This window comes from Cylas formicarius, unplaced genomic scaffold (assembly GCF_029955315.1).
Source record: "Cylas formicarius isolate icCylForm1 unplaced genomic scaffold, icCylForm1.1 PGA_scaffold_4__25_contigs__length_36172078, whole genome shotgun sequence".
NCBI lineage: Eukaryota > Metazoa > Arthropoda > Insecta > Coleoptera > Brentidae > Cylas > Cylas formicarius.
In genome coordinates, this window is record NW_026844334.1 from 2456980 (window position 1) to 2480655 (window position 23676).

General features: G+C 34.0%; 1 protein-coding gene across 1 annotated transcript in view; it reads left to right on the top strand.

Moving 5' to 3' along the window:
- Nucleotides 1–21789, top strand: part of LOC132700510 (tachykinin-like peptides receptor 86C) — a 68174-nt gene extending 46385 nt beyond the window's left edge. The window contains exons 5-11 of the mRNA XM_060667875.1: nt 6966–7067; nt 7129–7263; nt 8162–8239; nt 10158–10308; nt 18357–18553; nt 19923–20041; nt 20098–21789. Coding sequence (XP_060523858.1) covers nt 6966–7067; nt 7129–7263; nt 8162–8239; nt 10158–10308; nt 18357–18553; nt 19923–20041; nt 20098–20261 — 946 coding nt within the window. The 3' untranslated portion in view covers nt 20262–21789. The remainder of the gene's footprint in view (nt 1–6965; nt 7068–7128; nt 7264–8161; nt 8240–10157; nt 10309–18356; nt 18554–19922; nt 20042–20097) is intronic.
- The last annotated feature ends 1887 nt before the right edge of the window (nt 21790–23676 follow it).

Genomic DNA, 23676 nt, shown 5'->3' on the forward strand with positions numbered 1-23676 from the left:
GTTTTTGAGAGTTCTATCAGACAAAAAAAATCAAACTCAAACCGTAATCAAAGATTTTATAATTGAAACATAATAAAAATTGGTATAGTTGGGTTCTAAGTACTCCTCTTTTGTTAAATAGCCTTTTAGTGCATTTTTCAGAGACATATCTAACAAAAAAAAAATCAAAATCGAACCAGAAATAAAGATTATACAAGGGTGTACATTTCTTAAGTGTACTGTACGAACCTTTTCGAAAACCTGAACATTACAAATTAACGACACCATAACTACAAATCGTAATGGAACCTACGGGGGCGTCCCCTCCGAATCGCTTTAATCGCGTCGACTCTAACGCACGAGTCCTTGACTTTTCCAGGGCCATCTGTAATCCGCCCCGTCAGGTTATTATTTGGATTTTTTTTTATAACGTAAACAACCATTAGCCGTCCCGAATGGTTTCGAATCAAATAAACCTCACGCCATTTGCTGAATTGCTTTTTTGTGAGGCGAGTCATTTTCTAAATTTGCTCGCTTAAAAAATAATAATGGAACGTTTTTAAGGAATCGTATTCGTCAAACGGCAAAGCGACGATCGTAAGTCTTCGGTGTTCGGTCATGCATCATCGATACGTTTGCACTGAGTGCATCCATTTGTTATGGACCAATCGGACTGTTATCTTTCAACGAATTTTGACAAAGTACGGTCCACGGAAACGATATATTACGACATATTCATCGCTCGTATTTCAAGGGAGTGAAAAAATCACCTCTACTTTTTGTGGCTTGTGGTCAAAAATGTGTTTTCCTGTGTTCAAGTGTGTAGCATAATTAGAATCTAGACTATTGTTTTTAAACGCTCTTTTATGTTCGTTAATGCGTCTCTTGAAGGATCTATTAGGATTTTTGAGATTTTGGACATTTTGTTTTATTGTTTTTTAAAAATTTTCCTATTGTGTTGTAAGTTCTGAAAGCTATTTTTAAAGCACATTTTCACAAATGTTTTGAAACTTTTTCACTAGGTTCTCCTATGTATGTAATTGTTTTAAATTGTTCGTGTTCTGTATTAGGTTTCGAATGAAGGGAGTTTACTGTTGTATGGATTTGTTTTTTATTTATAATTTTATCTATAATGGACGGATTGTAGCCGTTGTTCAGTGTAATTTATTTAACGATGTTAAGTTCTTTGTTGTAGTTTTCTGTTGAGAGTGGCGTATTAAGAAGTCTGTGTATAAAAGGGTGAAGTGCAGGCATTTTGTGTGTATAAGGGTGATTTGAGCTGTTATGTATGACTGTGTCCGTGTGTGAAGGTTTATGGTAAATGGACAAATCTAATTTGCTTTGCGTTTTGGTAATAGTTATGTCTAAAAAATTAATAGACTTATCCTGTTCAATCTCGATAGTGAATTTTATACGATTATGTAATGAGTTAATGTAATTTAAAAAAGAATTCAATTGTCTGTCCGTTCCAACAAAGCAAGTAAAGACATCATACATATACCACTATGGAAAACTATTACTTAAAGGATGTTCTAGTACGATATTTTCCAAATTATCCATAAAAATCTCTGCTAACAAAGGACTAAGTGGGTTTCCCATAATCAAACCTTTTTTAAAGATGTAAATCTGCCCATTAAATTCAAAATAATTTTGGTCTAAAAATACTATTAAGCAATCTAATAAATCCTGTTTCAGCAATGGGTTAACCTGTTTCCGAGTTACGGTGAAATCTACTAAATCCGTCACATCCATAGGTGGAATACTGAGAAATAAGTTTTGTACATCAAAAGTCAATAGTGGATTTTGATATCTTTAATTTTGTTGATTAATTCAAAAGAATTTCTTATTGAAAATTATGGTTTAAAATCTGTGTGGAACTTTAAAATATTTACTAATTTTGTTGAGAGTTTAACTGCTGGAGCTCGTACGTAAGACATGACTGGTATGTAATGTGTAATGTATGTTTATGTAATTTAGCTAAAGAATATAATTTCGGCGGTTGTGGAATCATCATTGTTAAAAAATATTTGTCTTTGTCACTAAATAGTGTGGAGTTAGTAATTACTTCCTTGGCTTGTCTTTGATATAACTCGGTAGGATCGTGTTTGATACATTGGAAAATTTCTGGTTTAAGAAAATTGTTGGTTTTTGAAATATATTCTGGGAGATCGATAGCTATCACTGTCTTCCCTTTATCTGCACGTGTAAATATTATGTTATTTTCAGAAGCTTTGTTTTTGATAGTTTTTACTAGTGACATTTGAGAAATTTCTTTGTGTTTTTTGTTATCTATTAAGTGAGAGTTTATTATATTTGCTAATACATCTTCGTTTAAATTAGAATCGTTAATGTCCTTAATTGCTAATTCACAATCGATCCCTAAACAGTCTAATTCTCTATTAATGTAAGAGTGTTGCAAGCTAAAGTTGAAACCTTTTTTTCCAGGAATTCATCTTCATTTTTAGAAAATGTTGTGTCTGTTAAGTTTATGAACCTGTTGTAAAATTGGCGGTCGGTATATTTTGTAATAATTGGCTTGCCTTTAGATGTTTTTGAATTAGAAAAAAGTGTTGTGCCTCTTTAATTGCGAGCCCCCTACGACTAAAAGTGGACCCTTATTATAGGAATCCAGGACGCTGCCATTTAAGAAGATCCTTTTTTTGGACAAGTAATAAATCTGATTTTGACGTTTTGTTCCTTGGGGTTGTTTTCGGACTTATTTTCTTTAGAAGATTGTGGTGAAGTGTAATGGAGCGCTTAATATCTCTAATGCGGAATGTGGAAATTATTAAAGAGAAGAGCAGATGTAATCAATTCTTCTATCAACAATCTTAAATGGGAGGATTAATTACATTAAAATACTTTAAAGTCAATGTTCAAATTGGGTGCCGCCCTCTTCAATATACTTAAAGCACCATTTTCTAACTAAATGCCGACTACTCACTAACTCAATAGGAGTGATCTAAGCAAACGCTTCTCGAGTTGCTTCCTCTAATTCTGCTTTGGTTTTGAAAATTTTATCTTTAAATATAAGATATTTTAATTTCCCCCATAAAAAAAATCTAGAGGAGTTTGATTATACTGATGCCGATAATAAATACTTCTTGCAAGAATTAATGTCAAGGCTTGACGTTAAATAAATAAGGTCTAACACATCTTCCTGGGACAATTCCTAGTCGGAAGCGATCTTGCAGATTTTACGCTACAGCTAGAGGATTTTCTGTGCTCCAGTCATAATAATTGTATCTGTTAAATATTCCTCTCCATCACTCCAGACAATAGACAATGACAAATTAATGTTTTCATTACATTACAGGCATCCCTTTCATGAAAATGGTTGAATTCTAGTACGATATGGCTTGAATTCATGTTAATTTACCCACTAAAATTATGTATGACAAGGAAAAAAAGTCCTTAATTGACATTGACAGCTATATGGACGGCTTACTAATACATAAACAACTATATTTCCTCAGATACCAATAAAACTGTATGCCAAATTTGAGGGCTATATTCGAAAAGTCCGAAAACTAAATAACAACCTCGGTACTGAAGATATCGCCATGTCGTTTTAAACATTAATTGTTTTTCAAAAATCCGAAATAGAAATGAATTGATATGGTTAAGGATGTAACTTAAGGAAAGGTCGATAACCGAAGATTTTCATGGGTTCCCAAAATAAAGTCGGTCTAGTTCAAACTGAGTGTAGAGGAAAAAATAGACAATAGAAGAGCATAAAATAAAATTTTACCTGAAATTGAGCAAAGATGTCCTATCTAGTTTAGAAAAATGGTTTTCCCGTCAAAACACTCGTATTATGTCCTTCCTGTATAAGTGAAAGAAATATGATTTGATAAAATAAAATAACATCATACATATACCACCATGGAAAACTTTTACTTAAAGGATGTTCTAGTATGATATTTTCCAAATTATCCATAAAAATCTCTGCTAACAAAGGACTAAGTTGGTTTCCCATAATCAAACCTTTTTTAGAGATGTAAATCTGTCCATTAAATTCAAAATAATTTTGGGGACGCACCTGTTCCCACAGTTTCGGGATTTGTTCTATTAACAGCGGCAGACGGAAACTCATCGTCACCAAATACGTGTCCCAGCGTGAATATTATTTGGTGTGGCGGCCCATGGTAAAGCTCTTTAGCATTGCACAGAATATCATATATTGTCATTGTCCTCCCTGGATGGTTTCTCATCCAGGAGTCAATCGCACTGTTGATATTTTTTTTTTGGCGAACTATATACTGATCTCCCTAATGGCTGTAAGTTGTGGGAACAATATAGAGGGACAGAAATTGACGCCTCTTATTGATAAGTGAGATTCCTGACTATCCAAGATAAGTAATATTGCTAATATCCAAGTTGCTTAACCCCCTTCCTAGCAACTATCCGATCGGGCTTTTGGACCATTTCATCAACATTGTAGATATCTTGAGATTAAAACTTGTAACGGTCTGATTCTGCCTCTAATATTGAAAAAACGCTTCGACGTTAGTTGTATTGAAACTAGTTGCCTGGCTAAGGCTTGTTGCCTCAGAAGTTGTCAGAGACAGAGCGGTATGGCCTTTAGGCAATCCAGTGAACCAATCAGCAGAAGCAATTTTCTTTTTAACTCAGTTTGGAAGAACTTCTACATGGTTGCTAACGGTAAAAGCACATGGCAAACTTCTTTGGTAGTCAACTTAAAATATAATTTTGGTTGTTGAATTAGAGAGAACCTGACGATTTCTTTTGTAGCCTACTTCTACTGGGTTGCCTAAAATATTTTAACAAGTTAAGCTAAATAATCATCAGAAGAAACAAATATTTCAAAAGATTACCCTCTGCCTTTCGCTTACAAAACCGCTATAAGGTCATACGGTTGAATTGGAAATTTTCGGCTACCGGCTATACATGCCTTAAGGTTTATTTCAATACATACACTTTTTCAAAAGGACCTTTGTATCCAATGTTATTAATGATTTTATACAGACGCTAATAGTCGCTTTTTACATTAAAAATCACAATACTATAAATATTTTCCGCATAGCAACTCATACGGACACTAAAATTATAGTGAAGGAACATGAGGCGCAGACTAGGATATTTTAGAGTATTTATTCCACGTTGCCAAGTCGCCTTTAGCAGTAATGGCCGCTGCCACAACTAACCTCTACCACAACCAACCCCGTCGACCCCTATACGGAGATGATTAAGTTTTTGGTTGATGAAAACCCTATACATAAGACATACTGTTCAAGAACCTCATCACACGACCGGGTACAGTCTACTTTTATTCTTGGACCAAAGGAATATGGGGCCAATATATTTTCACTGTTTTCGATTCCGATTGGTAATCGAAACCCCATCGGAAAATTTTATTAATTACAAACAGCCTCAGTGTTACAATTATAAGGGGTGTGAGGCATTGACTCCTACTTTACTCAATATGTACTATGAAAAAATACTGCAACAATTTAAGGTATGTTAATAACCATCAAGTATTGCAAAACATGACTAATGCCATATTAAGAGAGACAGATACGTTATTCACAAGATAAACACCTAAAAAAAAAAAAATACTTATTTCTAAGAACTTAACTGAATTAAATAAACTGACATTTGGCATCTGGTATTTGAGATGCTCGATACCAAGCGATGTTAACCCAAAAACGGAACTACGCTGCAATACAGAAAATGCCCGAAGTACATTTTCTCGAATGAAAAGACTTCCAACAAACCCAACACTATCATGAAACGTAATATATAAAATCAATCGTATTATACGTATATGAAAACGAGATGGAACCAGGTAGAATGAAGAGGAATAAATAATTTCCAGGAATCATCAAAAGATTGCCGTTGCACAAAGTATCGTCAATGGGAACGATATATTAGGACACATTCATCCCACAGGTCACCCTCATTCGTATATTCGTATGATCCAGCACCTTTAATTAGCCTAGCCTAGCCGTTTGTCTCAATACGTCATAAAAACTCAACCTGTACGGAGATAATTAAGTTATTTGTTGATAAAAACCCGGAAACGAATAACAACGTTCTTAAATAAGATATACTACTCACGAACCTTACCATACGACTGGTTACAGTCTACTTTTATTGCTATACCAAAGGAAAATGGAGTCAATAAATTCTCACACCACGTATTGATTAGTTTGATGGGCTATATACTGAAGATACCTCTTAGAATCATATGTGAGCTAATGTGTTATAAGTATTTGGCTTTCCGATTCCACTCGATAGAGATGCACAAGCAAGGACTAAACGAAAAGGATATCAAACTGATCGGAAAGTTGTACTAAAAACAAACAGCCTCATACGATCTTCAACGTTATTCACTATGTACTATAAAAGCTTTTGAACGAAAATCATAAAAGTAAACGGAAGATTTGTAAAAATGTAAGATATCTAGGCAATACCGTGTTATTGATACTACAATATATAACGAAGATTATGACCATTTTTATGAATTTCAATATGGATATCAATAACAAAAGAATAAAACAAGTTGCAAGATTCGATATTGAATAAACAAACAAACTGAACACTAAGATTAAACGTAAAGGCTTTTTTACGATCAATTGTATTCTATGGATGGTGTCAAGAAGAATGAACAGGGATAAAGAATTTCTAGGAACAACCAATAGCTTGGTACAACTGGTACAAATTCGTAGTCTATCAGTCGTTCAATCAGAAAACGGCACTAGCGATATATGAGAACTCGTTCCAAATTTTTGCTTGCGAAACCACCAAGTTCCAGGGTTCCGTATGTGAAAATTTAGACTAGATAACAGTTCACTACAGCACAAACACGGTTTTTCGACTGCCATACTACAATAATCTGGATAAGTCGAAGGGTAAGGCTTCAACAGGTTCAGAATTAGACAGTAGGAGTAAACTTCCAGTGATTACTACTGAAATGTGAATAATATTGTAGTGACTGCAACGACATAAGTTTCCTTTTATAGGCATTGGCCGTTCGGATCGTGGTATTGCACCGTCAGCAACTTCATTGCCAACGTGACAGTCGCTGCTAGTGTGTTCACCCTCACCGCGATTTCCTGCGACAGGTAAGAGTGCGTTCGCCTTCATAAGAGACAAATTTCGACGTTTCGCACTCCTTTATTTCAGATACCTCGCTATAGTTTACCCGCTGCATCCCCGGATGTCGAAGGTGTCATCGCTCGTGGCGATCACTTTTATCTGGGCTACGAGCATGGTGTTTGCCCTTCCGTGTCTGCTGTACTCTACCATCATAACGAACGGGTAAGAGCTAAAGCTTTCATGAAACTACAAACAATTGCAGTCGCTAAAATTAGTTTATTCGTGACGGTGCAATCTTCGGATTAAAGTCTGTTCATAGATATAAGAAAGTGACTAACTCATACGAATGAAGGAAAGACCCGGGCAAGCTGTAAGAATGAAATATGACCGAACTAAACAACATTTATTTATTTATGTATGTATTTGTATTTGAATCTAAAATAAAATTACAAATTATCTTTATTACCTACTTAAATTACTTCAATGAGAGTCAAATAAACATTGTTTATAACTTCCTTAGTCCCAATAGTATAGTGTTTTCTACATTTGGGCAGGACCATCTCCTGATACCTGATACATATTTTGCATAATTCGCACACTATTCAACACACGCTGTATTACACACGAAATAGGAATGATTAATAATAAACCTAAACTAAGTAGTATACCAAACTAAAGAATATTAAACACAGGTAGGTATAAAATTATTTTCTATTACGGACCACAATTTTACCTGATTTTAAATTCCGAAACTTTAGGTAATAATCTTGTTGCATTGTATGTTAATGACCACCCTTGGATAATCCCATTCGAAAGCAATTGGTCTCTTTCTTATATCTATGAACAGACCATACCTACTTGAAAGTTTAGCTTAACCGATTGAACCGGTAGAATTAACTTAAAGTCTTGCGCTTGGCAATTTTCATTTTCCGTCGCTTAACCTCGATGCGTTTCGCGATAGACCGAGAGCGAGGAAGGAAACGTTGTTTCTGATTTTCTGCACGGCCTTGGGAGTGATTAAAAATTGCCCTTCCAAGTTTTATCGTTTGTCAACAGACACGTAATTTTCCAATCGAGTGAAAAATATGCCTCGCTTAAACTCGAATCGTTTATGTTGCAGATACAAAGGCGAGAACAGAACTGGCTGCATTATGATCTGGCCTGACCAAAAGCTGGTCGGCTCCCAGTATGATTTATGGTAAGGACACTTCATTAAATTTAGTTTAAATGAGGCTTACGTATAGTAGACATTTTGGTTTTGGACTGCTGATTGGTTAAACCATTTTACCACAGTATAGAGAAAGAAGGTATGACGTGGTTCGACTGCATGCCTTCGATTGCGATGGAAGATAATAGGGTCTATCCTTTTTTTTAAATATTGAACTGTGTAAGAAATGAAGATTAGTATCGTGAGCCAGTTGCTACGAGTGACGGTTGTAGATATATGATCGAACTATTTTGCGTTAAAACTAAATCGAATGCAGGAGTTCTGCAATTGCAAACATAGATAATATGGTTGGTATTAATGCAGACTTGACCATTTTTATACAATATGGCTATTGTCGAAAAATCCAATTATAATTATTTTTAAACTGAAATATCTCAAAAACGATTAAATAAAATGTCAATAAATTATATGTTTTTGAAATCATGCAAAAAAAGATCTACGATTTATGCAAATAATATATAGAGCATTCGGCGTTTGTTCTTTCTGACATTTTCATAAGATAATACAGCAAAAATATTGAAACTTTTGTATTTACTTTTTTATATATCTTTCAAAAATTAACCCCGTAGGTGGGCGTCAAAATATAATGAATAACCCTGTACAGGTAGATCAATTAACCGAACTTCAATAGTTCAAGAGTCGTTATATCGATAAAGAAAAAAATATTTGTTTCGATACAAGTGTCATAATGTCTCATTTGGATTGGAGTTTGTGCGATCGAATCCTCATATCCATGAAAAGTTCTAATTTTTCTACACTGTTGGTTATTTAAGTTAAAGGGAGTTGAGGTTGCTCCCAAGACAATAACATTGATCTGATATTCATTCAAAACCAAGCAGTTTGCGGACTTATCAAATCAAATAAGTTCTTTTAATGCCTTATAAATACTAAAATAAATAAGAACTAAACCGACAACACCCTGTCTTTATCAAATGTAATATTTACAAACTACCTGCTAATATATACACCGAAAATGACCATAAAACCTTAGTTAATGTTGTTACGAGAATTTAAATTCAATAAAGTAGAGGTATTTAAATCTAATTGATCGTTAAGCAATACATTTGAATGTCTCATTTTGTTAATCTCCATGGCTTCCAATAAATTTAATTTTATACTTTTTGTGGCTGTATGTAAAATATCAAAATTGTCGTCAAAAATGTGTTTTTCTGTGTTTGAGTGTGTAGCATAGTTATAATCTAGACTATTGTTTTTAATGTTGCTTAATTGTATCTAATTATGCTACACACCTAAACACAGAAAAACACATTTTTGACGACAATTTTGATATTTTACATACAGTCGCAAAAAGTAGAAAATTAAATGTATTGGAAGCCATTTAGAGTAACAAAATGATTTTCATCATGTAAAAGCCATCTCAGTTCAATTTTATAAATATTAGTTACATAAATAGAAACACAGGTCCTAATATGCTTCCTTGGGGCACTCCCCTAGTAATAAACTAGATGTTGAGCTGTTAAATATGTTTTGTTGTTTTCGACAATTCAAATAATCTTGAGTTAAGCGGACAGTCACTTCGTAAATCCAAAATAAGCCTTAAAGAAAAGTTGATGATTCAACATGTGGGAACCCCCATAGCAAACTAAGAAGGTTAAATTTTTATCATTTTATACTTTAAAAATGTCGTCAATGGCTTTTAAAACTGTCGTGCTATAGTTCGACTTAAATCGAGATTGAATGCTAAAAAGTTATTTGAATACATTTCATCAAGACTCTTGCACGTAGTTAGAACTTTTTTCTTGCATTCCCTGCCCTACACTACAGACACTTTCTTTTTAAACTTTTCTTTGTTGGCAATTGAGTAAAGGAGGAAAGCGACTTTCGTATATAGTCAAAACTTATTACTTAAGAAGGTAACTTTTTTCAGGTATCAGATGTTCTTCTTGATCGTAACCTACTTGGTGCCGATGACTCTAATGTCACTGTGCTATACGATTATGGGCAAAGTCCTGTGGGGCTCGAAGTCCATCGGCGAAAGGACGCAGAGGCAGATAAATTCCATTCGATCGAAGAGAAAGGTAACGCGATAGCGCTTTGTAAACCCAATTGCAAAACAACAGATAATGCATTGGCGCGCAATTATAACGTTGTTGCGGGGGAGGTGGTGTGGTTTTACAGAACAAACTACCTGATTATCTCCCGATAATTGATTACTTAATTAACTAACAGGTGTATCCGAATCGGCACATCCGCCATTTTTTTTGATTAATTATAATTGAGTGACATTCGTCATTTCATCGTTGTGGGTGCAGGTATTTCAGGTTTTTCAAATGTGTTGCGTTGTGATTCGTATTCCGCCTTTAATTTCGTTGTAACCGTGACCTCTGACAAGGTTTATTTTTGTTTCGCCGTTCTGTTTTTCAAAATACATATTATGATAAAACGATCCTAAATACTAATAATAATATGCTCCGTTTTCTTTATCAATACCTAAAAGGGATCCAACAACCAACATTTTCGTTATGAAAACCGCTGTTGCAGTTATATTATTTCCTAAAATGTCAAAAACATAATAATCAATAGGACTTGTTTGTTTTTCATATCTTCCACTATCCATTATCAAACCTAACGCATTTCTAAATCTTTTTCTTGACATTGCATTGTAAATTTTATATTGAAACACTTTCTATCCTCGTTTTTGTTTCTATCTCAACTGCTTTGCTACAATTTACTGATGGCGTTATGTTATGCAAGGTTCCTGCAGGTTCAGAATGAGATAGTAAATACCGTTTCTTGTTACTCTTAAGACTCAGTATTAAATACTGTACTTGGCTGATTTTCCATCAATGACAGTTTTCCACTTAAGTGAGGCAGTTTGTTTTGCTCCAGCAAGTCATTTTCCCTACCGCATGTAGCATTTTAGCGAAATTAGATTTTTATGGTTTGAACTAGATGCAATATCATCTTTTCTTCTTGACAGAAAGCAAACGAAAGTCTTTTCCAATAATCTCATGTCTAGTTTACAGACTGTAATGTACGAAGTTCCACAGGGTTCCCATTTTACTTTATATCAACCGTATTTTCTCTGTGGCCGTGGATAATTTTGCATACGGCTCTACATTTAACACAAGAAACCCGAATATTAAAACTCCTAAAGAGTAAACACGGTTCGCCAAAGAACATGCCAATAGCCTAAAATTATATGAAGTCTGCAAAGTTATTGGGTGGGACTCTGAAGAATAATAGGATTTCTTACAAGGAGCATATTGTTTTTTTAGTAAAGTCAATGTTTTACAACGACTTAAAGATTTAATAGTAGAAAATTGCCTCAACAAATCTGTTATCACCCCAATCAGACCTAAACTCACATTAAAGATAATAAGCGCAGCGGAGGAGGTTATATCTCCGAAAACATTCTATTGCTCCCAAAACCGTGGGTTTTGGTTTTGGAAGCAGCCGTAGTCGTGAAACTAACGTCATAAAGTGACACTTTCTGCAAGCTAGACCAGTGCATAATTAGATATTTTATAGCAAAAATAGAAAAAGATATTATCTGATTCTTGATGGTCACCATTTGAATGTATTTTATATCATTGAATTTTTTTGTTTTTATACCTATTTATTGAAGATTTCATCTATTCGTGTATATTTTTTTTTTCTATTTTGACTTGCTGCAATAATGTAAACCAGTCAAATAAAGAATCTTTCTATTTACCAAATTTCGCGGTACATCAACTAACAAATACAACTATCTTGTTTTTAATTAATTTTTGATTTTGTAATTATTTTCGTTAATAATTATTTGTTTTAAATGAAGTTCATCGTCGCTACGGTTTACTAGGTCCCAAAGTCTATTGATTTAAAAAAAAATACAAAGTGCTTGTAGGCACAGAACTTGAGTATACATACTACTTATAAGTCAAAATCAATCTATCACCTGTTGGCTCAGAACCGTGAAACACGTACTACTTAAGAACGTCTCGGAGGGCTGCGAAATAATTTAATTTCGAAACCACGGCCGCAATCGCGAAGTAAAACCGCTCTATCACGAGATATTTGGGGAATTAATGTTGTCGAGACGATTAGTGACGGTCCGCTTATCTGACACGGTGACAGGTCGCCGCCTCGCGCCCACTGCGACCGACTGATTAGAACTCGGCAACAAACGTGCCGGATGTGGCTTCGATATTTCTATCGACGTACGCTCGATTCGGCAGATCCGCGCGCCCTCTCTCGGACGTTTTTTTTTCTCAGTTTTAACGCCTCCTTCTGTCCATATCACCAAAAAAAAACTCTTATTTATTTTATATAATTAAAAAAATTCCTTTTCACTTAAAAAATGATACAAAATGCCTAGCCAAAACTTTTTTCTGATTTTCGTTCTCCAATTTCCGTTCTGTGAATATAATAATGATAATATAATCTTTATTTAGCATTATTTTGAACAATCTGCAATTGCTCTAATTCATAATTAGACAAATTGAACAAAAGTGTGGGAAAAGATTCTAAATGGGGAGCAGCTAGGCTGTTATACTATAAAGATTTTGGTGTCAATTGACAAATTTTTCCCCATTCTAGACATTAAATTAATCTTTTTCGAAAATTTATTCATTATGTAATAGGCATGTGTATGAAACGTCAAATTTGAATCAAATATAACACCCAGGTATTTAATTTGTTTTTCATGAATTAATTTTTTGTGGTTAATATAAATGTTCACATCGAAATTTAATTTACTCAATTTATGTCGTTTACCAAACATACAAAACTTTGACTTGTCCGTGTTTATACAAAGGTTATTATTACACAGCCATTCAGAAGCCTTCTAAAATATTTACCTTCTAAAATATTTACAACATCGTTTATATACATAAGAAAGAACAATGGTCGCAAAACTGTACCCTGAGGAACACCATGTTCTACAGTTATGCAATCAGATACGCAATTTTTATATTTCGTTTTTTCTATCCTATCTGTTAAATACGAACGAAGCCATTTATACGCTGTTTCCTTAATACCTATTTTCCCAACAGTCTATTTATTGTTTCGAAAGCCCGCTTAAAATCCAAAAATATAGCCAACACAAATTTACCATCCTCCAAGGTCCTCGAGAAATCATCACAGATTCACATGAATGATTGGAGCGAAAACCCAACTGGTTAGGCACTAAAATATTGATTACGTCACAATAACTTTGCAGCTGATGTTTCACCACAATCTCAAGAACCTTCTCATAAACTGGAACGGTAGTAATTAGCCTAAATTCTTGACATAGATTGATGTTGGGAACCTTCTGTACAGGGATCACCATTGATGTATTCCATGCCCCCGGAAAAATTCCACTCGTAAGGGAGGTGTTCACAATGTCCAACAATCGATTTCCAACAACTGCACAGGCATCAATCAATATACCACACTCTTCACCAGTCACTTTTTTTAATTCTCTTATTATTTTTGTTAGGTCCTGCATATTTACGGTGATGAGGTATTAAACAGAAATAACTTTCGAACGGTTTAACACAGGGCCTTCAGATTTGGATTCAGATCCGAAGCCGGCGTCCATCTTTCTTTTTCAATTTTCAACTGTTTTTTGGACATCGTTATGAAATACGATAAGTATCAGAATTTTAAAGCTATTGACTCTAAGTTTGGCACTCGTATAAAGTTTAGTTCCCTTACCAACCCTGTTGAAACTGGAGGGGCTGGGGGGTCGGGAAGTATTTTTAAAAGATTAAAAACCACCTTCGCAAGGGTTTAAGAAAAAAATTTAGCAAAGAAGAAGATTTTTATTTTATTATTTTGGCTTCCAGAAGAAAAAAACATTTTCTAGAAAACTACTAACCCAATCGGGAAAATTATTTAACCAAGAAACGCGGAAGGTCCGGTGTTATAACTTTTATTTTTTCGATTATATGCAGGGATTTTCAATTATGGACAGAAATCTAAAAGACCCCGAAAACTCTTCGGAAATGATTTCTTCGAATAGTATAAGCCGCATCTGGAGCTACAATTTTTGTATTTACGATTTTTAGCTATCACATACTGTGTTCGAGATATTTGAAAAAATCCATATGAAAATCGCTATTCCACGCGCACAGTTTCGACGCGATGACATCATTGTTTGCTTTATACAGGGAGCATGCATAGCTTCGCGATGCGACGAGATCTCGAAAACAATCTTGATTTTTGCCTATATAATTTTATTGGGTTCATCTTCTTCGAGCTTCCTTTGCACTTGATCCCTTTTATCATATCTTCTTCACCATTGTCCAGGCATTAAGGTTGAAAATCCCTTTTGTTTTCTTTCATTCAATGTTAAAAACGACGACAATGATATTTTTGTAAGCGGCTAGACGTTTTCTTTAAAATTTCATCGAAAGCCAAGACGATATACTTCGAAACACACTTTACCTAGGAGGACCTATCGAATCTCATTTCGAGGGTTTTCCACGAACCATTCGTAGCCTTAGTCGGTTCTACTTCTGCGTAGCGACTACGAACTGATAATCAACTTCCTGACATGGTAAATAACTTTAACGTACTTACGACGCGACGCTCAACTTTATACGCCTGCTGCTTGTTTAAAGGAATTTGCATAATGCGCAAGCGAGCAGTTTGAAGTTATTGTATTAAAAACACAAATCACGGGGCATTGTTGGGTCGAAACCGCGTCGACGGGGAGCTTCTCGGAGGGTAATAAATCCGCCTACCGCGATATAACGCGAGTTTTATTTCCGCTATAAAAGTTAAACTTATGCCCGGAAAAATGTTTATACGCGAGAAAGGGAAGCATACGTGATCATAGTTTTGAAAAAAATGTCCCAAAGATAATTAATTTTGTTTAATTGTGCTATAAAATGAACGTTACCAGAATACAGGGCGGGAATTTTATCAAAAGGCAAACAAATTTTAATTGCAAATAAACATTTCAAATTCAAATTTTGAAACGGAGAGCCTACATTTCTTACAATGAAAATAAAATATCAAAAAATAATATGTAAATAATTTAACTAAAAAAATTAATCATGTTCTTTTTTTTAACTTATAAATTATCTTATAAATTAATAAAATCTATTTTTTTACTCCATCAAAAAGTAAAAATTTTAACATATATTTTCTAATTTATTAAAAATATCAGGAAGATATTTGATCAAAATAAATAAGAACTAAAAGTTCAGATTTTTACGAATTTTTTTTTATCATAAAAATTGATAAGGACACCGTGTAGTCGAAACAATTGTAATGTCATAATATATAATTTCGTGAAAATCTGAACTTTTAGTAATTATTTATTTTGATAAATGGATTTTCATCAAGTAAAAGCCATGACTGGCAATGTTAACTAACTAGGTCTACTTCAAACTATGTATGAAGAACCTGACGCGGAAAGATGCTAAAAGTAGCAAAAAAGTCCAGTTGGTAATGATCATTCGCAATTTTTTTTCAAAGAAACTTCCACAAATCGACGCATTGGGATCATTAGCAAGTTTTCCCGATTTCTTAAGAACTTTCAATATATAATCACTAATGTTTTGAACGTGGCAAGTGTGGGCTTGTTTTCGGTCTCACTTTCTCTGAAAGGTTGTGGTGAACTCTATTTTGAGATGGAAAGCTTAATATCTCTAATGTTGAAATTATTCAAGGGAAGATCAAATGTTATGTCTCTTGAACCAGTGATTTAAGGACGAGATAGTTTTACATCTCTGCAAACAAATGACTTTTGGTTTGGAGAGTGATGTGACAATAGATTCAAGTTTCTGCCTGTGCGTAGGTTTTCTGTAAATTGAATGACCACAACGGGTATAGGGTGTAAATGGAAAGATTTCTTACCATGAGGTCAAATAACAAAACGAAGAGTCTCCTCACAGCCACATGCATTGTCAAATCATCATCCAGACCAAAGATCATTGGTTATCAACTCTCTTGTTCACAGAGTCGTAAAAATATCTCATCCCTAATCACTATATCCAGAATTAAAAACACCTAATATTTTTTCTTCCAACCCCCAAAAGTCAAATGCAACCTCACACTTGCAACCACGGTCCTTCCTTACATTCAAAACAAAGTTCTTAAAATACATAATGTTAAAACCAGATTTACCACTTGTCCAAAAATCTCTCATCAAAGACAAACTTTGCAGCATATCATACCATGTGCAACAGGACGAAAAGTATCAACTAGACTAAAACAAGAATATAACACAGAACATCTCGAACACCCTGTACAATATGTGAAAACCTCACATACAAAAGTTTTAGCGGTCCGCGGGGGCTATATGGTTATAAGAAACTGAAAACTGAAACCCAGCATTCGCTTCTTGGTCGATAAGGGGAACCTAATTTTCGTTTTTTGCAAATTACGGACGCCCCTGTACATTCTATGAAATCTTCAAGTGTAAACGTTTTTGGTGCAGATCTCCTTATATGAATACAATGGCATAAAAACTAGGAAAATAATATTTATGGATAAAATCATAATAACAAGAACATTATCATAATGAAGAACTAAAATTTAATAATATAGCTGAAATTAGTATGAATACAAGTCAATATTAGAAATATTGATTGATATATATAGATACAATTAACAAAACAATTAATTAACAATAAGTTAATATTCTCATATTATCAACAAAAATAATGGGGACGATTGGATTGGATTGGATTCTTTTTTTTTTTTCGAAAACGAGAACCGTTATTGTGTCGAAAGCGTCAAGCTTCGCGTCTTTCCAATTATACCCGTCCGATTCTATTCTCGGACAAAGCGCAGCGGACCTCCCTCATTATTGACCCCCACCCCCGCCCCAGCCGGCGACCGCTTTTTCCGGTTGTTTGCCGGCGGTTGTTTACGACGTTGTGCGACCGAATATGCCGCGTTTTAATGACGTTGCAAATTTTAAAAACAAAAAAAAGGCTTAAAAAATTACTCTATTTCAAAATTTTATGCGTGCAGTTTCAAATTTTCGCGATGGCGCGAGTTTTTTCCTGGCACCGCGGAAATTGAATTTGAAATTGAAATACAAATAGAAAAAAAAAAGAAATGCTTTATCATGCCTTTTATCTTATAACTCTATCTTATCTAATAAGCATTTAAATGTATACAATTTTCAGAACATATGCATCGAAATAAAAAAAAAAACGCTAATATGCATTTTTGTTATATGAAAATTTTGTGATTATTAATGATATTTTTAAAAAATCCAGAGCACTTTCTTTATAACTAAACCCGCTCTTCTAATTTATTTACGTGTACTACAGACCAATTTGAATAAGTGTAAATGAAAATACGGGGGCAGCGCCAAAATTTCCCGGCCTGAATATGAAAGAAACAAAATAGAGTAACAATTTTTTTAAATATTTTTCAATATAATCCCCCTTAACTTCAATTCACTTATTACATCTCTTTATTCACAACTCAATTCCTTCAAAAACAGTATTCTTTTGGTTTATCTGCAAAATGAGCTAAAATAGTATCTTTTGACTCAACTTCGTCATTAAATCGCCGTCCACGTAAGCCATTTTTCAAATATCCAAACAAATAATAGTCGCTGAGGGCCATATCTGGGCTATCTGTTGGAACCCACACTCTAAAATGGCAGGTTGTGCAACACCAGCAGTATGGACAGGTGCATAATGAGAAAGGAAAAAAATAGGGATTTACAATATACTGCTTTTATCAAGGCCAGATTGATCCTACTTTGGATAAACTAAAAAGGAATCTAGAAGAAGATGAAACCAATTATATTGACTAAAAAACAAGTGGTAACCAACAGAAAATTTAAAGGTATAGATAAGAAAACAGATTTTTAATTAACCTACATGAAACTTGGTCTGATACACACGATGGTCTATTCAGAACATGGATTGATATCGCCGCATATCTTAGTTTTTATATATCTACATAAACTAGGCTTCAGTCTGGTTTACCGGGGTTAAGTTTGAATAGCCTTAGGCTTTACTTCGTCCGGTATATAGTTATTTTATTTGTATATTATTTTTTTTTGTGTACTATTTTTTTTTGTATATTATTTATTGTATATTATTATTATTTGTATATTCCGTAATAGCTACCAGGAAAGCACGACCCGAATATTTTTTTTTATGCGATCCGCTTTTCATAACCACAGGTGGTGAAAATGTTCTTCCTGGTCGTGATGATATTCGGCCTGTGCTGGCTACCATACCACGCCTACTTCATCTACGTCTACTTCGACACGGAGGTGATATTCGGCAAGTACACGCAACACGTGTACTTGAGTTTCTATTGGTTCGCGATGTCCAACGCAATGGTCAACCCCCTGATCTACTACTGGATGAACACTAGGTAAACTTTGCCGAATTTACTGCGGCAGTATTCGATGTACTTAACGAAATCCGGCATGAAAATGAAGCACTTAATTTGTGGACTTGCTAAAAGACTTTTATTGCCGAAAAGAAGGCGCAGGCATATTTTAGCATCTAATCGGTTATCTTAAACCTCGAATATCTCAAAAAGTAAGAAAAATTTAAATATAAGATTAATAACAAACTTGAGATTTTATTAATTGAATTCGCCAAAACGGCACCACCTATTTGGGACACCCTGTATAATCTGAGACGCATCTGTCAAACTGATTGAGTAGTGCATCATCTCCTTCGTCCGTGGTTCAATTTTCGTTGCAATTTCTAGATCAGTAGCGTCACAACACTATTTTATATGGGGCAAGTAAAATATGAAAAAAAAAACACATATTTTCACTTCCTGCTTAAACTATACAAAATTCGAATAGGAATTTCTTAAGACAGTGACCTTTATTTTAACCAAGGATTCAAAAAATCAAAAAATTTCCTGGTGTTCCATTTAAAATAGCAATGATTATGTCGCGGGGGACTTTTGGGACACCCTGTATCAACAAAATTATTAATTTCATTAGAGTTCAAGAAATTTTTACACGAAACTTTTTCTCGTATCTCTTAGAGTTTTGAAGTATTTTGTCATAATAATATTGTTATGACCAGGCAAAGATTTTTATTATTTTTTTTAATCAAGAAATTAAATTTATTTACAAATGATTGGAAGTTGTAGGAATAATTTTTATTTTAAGAGAAATCAATGTCTGCTAAAATAGACACGTCATTTGAAGTTTTTTTTTTTTGAAAATGTACCCAAAAATCTCCCAAGAATTATTGACATTCGATTAGAAAACATCCCATATATTACTGCCATACCACAGACTACAAAAGTGCGGCGACACACAGAACCAAAGAATAGTAATTGTACCATAGAACAGAGTAAAGGTTCCATATTCTTTAACGGTATTGACGGACGTTTTGGACAGGTTCCGACAGTACTTCCAGACCGCGTGTACTGCTCTAAATTTCCATCAATAGAATTTAAAACTGCTTCTTCAATTTTTATAGTTCTTAAAGTCCAATGGGCCCTTTTTAAATTATTATTTGCCGTCAACGTATCTGTTGCAGTCAACCTTCTATGTATATTTGAAAATGTTCCTATAAAGATTTAAAAAAGGCACCTTAGAGTTTTGCAGGGGTTTTTAATTTAATTTTAATGTCTGCTAAAATAGACACGTCATGTGAAGTTTTCTTTTTAAAATGTACCCATAAATCTCCCAAGAACTATTGACAGAACCAAAGAATAGTAATTGTATCATAGAACACAGTAAAGGTTCCATACACTTTAACGCTATTGACAGGTTCCGGCAGTACTTCCAGACTGCCGTGTACTGCTCCAAGTTGCGGCGTATTTTGGGCGGCAAGAAACGAAAACTCAACGTGTCACGGGTGGAATCGCACAACTCTTATTCCAAATCGCGTAAGGCACACCTTGTTTTGTATTTTAATCAATACTGAATGGAATATCGTGGACAGGCGACGGTAGCAGCGTCAGGGTTCGTAACAACAAGCGTCAGGACAACATCAACCACAACTTGTCGGAAGTGAACGCGGTCAGGGAATTGGACCCGCGGAGCAGCACCAAGATCACCAAGACATCGATCAAAAGGGACACCCAAAAGATCACCACCAACGTATAAAAATCAACGGGACACTATACACTTTTGTAAATTTCCAAGGGATTTGTAAAATATTTTTTTAATTCGCCAAGACTGCTGAACGTACTGTACATATCGGGTGCTTAAAGTAAATGTTATTAAATGTGAGACCAGGCTGCTCACATTGATAATGATTACCGATCTAGGATTACAAAAATCATAGTGTTTACGTAACGTAATTGTGTTCTTTACAATTAAATATACGTATAAAAAAAGGTTTAAGGCAACTAGGATATACAGAAAGTATACAGAGTGTCTGTGTAGTTAAAAAAAGGATACTTTTAAAGCTGTGATAAAAAGTATAATGCAATTATACAAGATACCAACAAGGTAGCTCAGAAAATATAATTAAAAGGCGGAAACTTAAATGGAAAACCTTAAAAGCGGTTAAGAATTATCTTATCCTCATTAACCCATATTATCCCAACCATTTCAAAAAATTTAAAAAAAAATGCTTTTTTGCTCTGAAATTATTTATTTTGTTGCACTTAAGAATGCATTACATGTGTCAAAAAAAAAATTCGAAACATACAAAAAAATACTGGTGCGGAAACGAACCACTAGGAAAAAACATTGAATAATGTTGTGGGGCACATAAGATGTAACATATAATCTATACATAAATATACAAAAGAAAGTTTAATTTAAATTGTGTGGCTGTGGCAGATTCTACATCTCCTTCGGGCTTTATTAGCACGAACAATCATGAGGTGACCTTGACGAAGTGAAGGTTGATGATTGTCATGAACGTGATGAAAAAGGAAGCTAAAAAGCTTTATCCAAAACACAAAGAAATAATATGGCCACCTATCAACATAGATCTCATAGAAGTAGTATTATGGACTCTAGATGAACTCAGAGACGCAGCAGGCTAAGATGAGCTAAGAAAACAAGATGGCACGAAATATTGAAGTAATACAGGACAGGTGGTTCCGACGTTTCCTGCAAGGAGGGAGACTGTGAGGCGGTTTTTTACTAGGTAAAAAATGTCGCCTTACTTTTTGAACACACCTCGTATAATTTAATTAATTCATACCAGAACTCATAAAGAAGTTTAGGTTCAAAAAGAATTTCATTTCTTGAAAACAGCCTCGTTGCTAGACCACGTTTTACTGAATAAGAAGTAAATAATGTGGTAGTAAATTAAAGAAATTAATGGCAATCAAGATACTTGACCGAGACAAAGAAAGATAAAAAGAAAAATAAAAAAAGAAATATGCTTCCATAACATATAAGTTTTTGGCATTTGTTTTGAAACACCTTGCAAATGGTTCAGATTAAATAAAATCCTTTATCAGAATTCTGAACGCTCAAAGTCATATCTGCATTTCGAAACTCCCTGTTTAGTTCTTACGGTTGTAATCCTACATAGGTAAGCGTTATCACTGTTCGCCCTCTCTCGGAATTCGAAGTTGTATTTGTGACGTCAGTAACCGATCAAAACGATGTACGCATGTCTCTTGCATTTTTGACATTACTCGATTCGTCGAAATATATTTTTGTGTACAGACCCGGCCGTTTTTCTTGTCGCATGTGTTAAGAATACAACACCTACCTTTAATCTGACTCCGCACTAAATAAAGAGTCTATTTCGATCAAAACTGAAATTTCTGGATGTTTTTTTGTTATATAAAGGCGCGAGTATCAAACGGCTTAAAAGAGCAGGCCATGGATTTCAGGACGGAACGCGATCTCAGGTGGCCAACACATGCTCCCAACTTGAACGTTGGCGTAGTGGTCTGTGGTTCCAATTCGAAACGAAAGCTTATCCGTTTGCGAAGCTGACTAGATTGCAAATCGTTATAGCTTGACAAAATAAGTAATTATACATTTTATAAGTACTTTAGACATGGAGCATTATTGGAATATTTACTGTTGTTACACTAAACCTAGCATCCCATAAAAGGAAATATACAGAAATAGTAAATAATGAAAAAAAGTGTCGATATTAAATGTGCAATATTATGAAACAAAAAATAATAGTAGAAAATCAGCCATAGTTGACAACTCAACATGTTTAAAAACAGTAGAGAAATAGCGCATTTAATTCAGGGGATTATTGTTTTGATAACAGATATCTGTACAGCCTTTAATGGTTTAAATTCATTCGATAGATTATCAAATACTTTTGCTACGCAATAACAATGGGAGGGCTTGAAAGTTTCCATAGTGTTTCAAAACAAATGCAAACAACATAACAGATGAATGGGTAGTTTGTCATATAAACGTCGAATCAAAAGCGAACTGTTGAGGAGATATGGCGGACAAATAATGTTATTTTTTTATTAAAAATTTTTGATGGACAATAAATTTCCAGTAGTAAATTTTTCTTTAAACTTCGTAAAGCAAAATGACTGCAGTCTAACTCAATAACATCCATGCAATTTAAAAATATAAGAAAATGTACAGAAAGCGTGCTTTTATAATAGTAATCTTCTAGAATATTTTATTGTTCTATCTATTTTTGTTATTAATATAAAAAAAACGTTATTTTGCCGCCATATTTGTGACATCATATCTTAATGATTGGCTTTCGGCCCAACCACCCGCACAGACTATTATCACAGACCACCCTTAATTTTAAGCAAAGAATCCCTCTATGTTCTTCGCGTTCGTTTTGTTTGTTTTATAAGTACTGTGGCGTCTTCAGTGTATTTATAATAAAGGCAGCTGCAGAATATAAAAAAGACAATTTTTTATATTTCACCACTTGTTTTGAGCTTGAAAAGTATTTTTCCGTCTCACTCAATACATAAATCCATAAAAATACATACTTATATATTATGAATTTATTTACTCAGTTGTCAGGTAAAAATTTGACAATGTCATCTGGTCATGGCCAACTAATGTTATAGCATTAGTCTTAAACAGAAAGAAGGGTAAATATTGGAAAAGTTAAAATAAACCTCAAAGTATTAAACATGGGTATATACAGAGCAAAAGTTGTAGGTTTTTGATGTATGCGGTATTTAAGAAAATCGAGATTTTTTAATTTAAAATTTTCCAAATATATTAGCATATTTTCAACATCTCGTAGCATCTAGGTCAAATTCGCATATATCTTTTACGTAATTTTTGAATAGCCATAATGTCCAATCTTAGAATTTAAAAATAATAATTTTTTTTTCACATTTCAAACTGTTGTTATTTTTAGAAAAATTGAAATTAAAAAATAGGAAAACCATTAGTTTTGGATACGTATTATTGAAGAATTTTAAAAGGAACCAAAACACAATTCAAAAATAGAGTGTGCCAGTATAAAAAAATGTATGTTTTATTCGTCAAGCTTTATTGAGCCACCTTGTATACTTTAAAATAATTTTAAGTTGTGCGTCCTAATAATCTTTGCAACTTTTGGCATTTTCTCGTAAGTTTTGAAACCAGTGAGACAAAATAC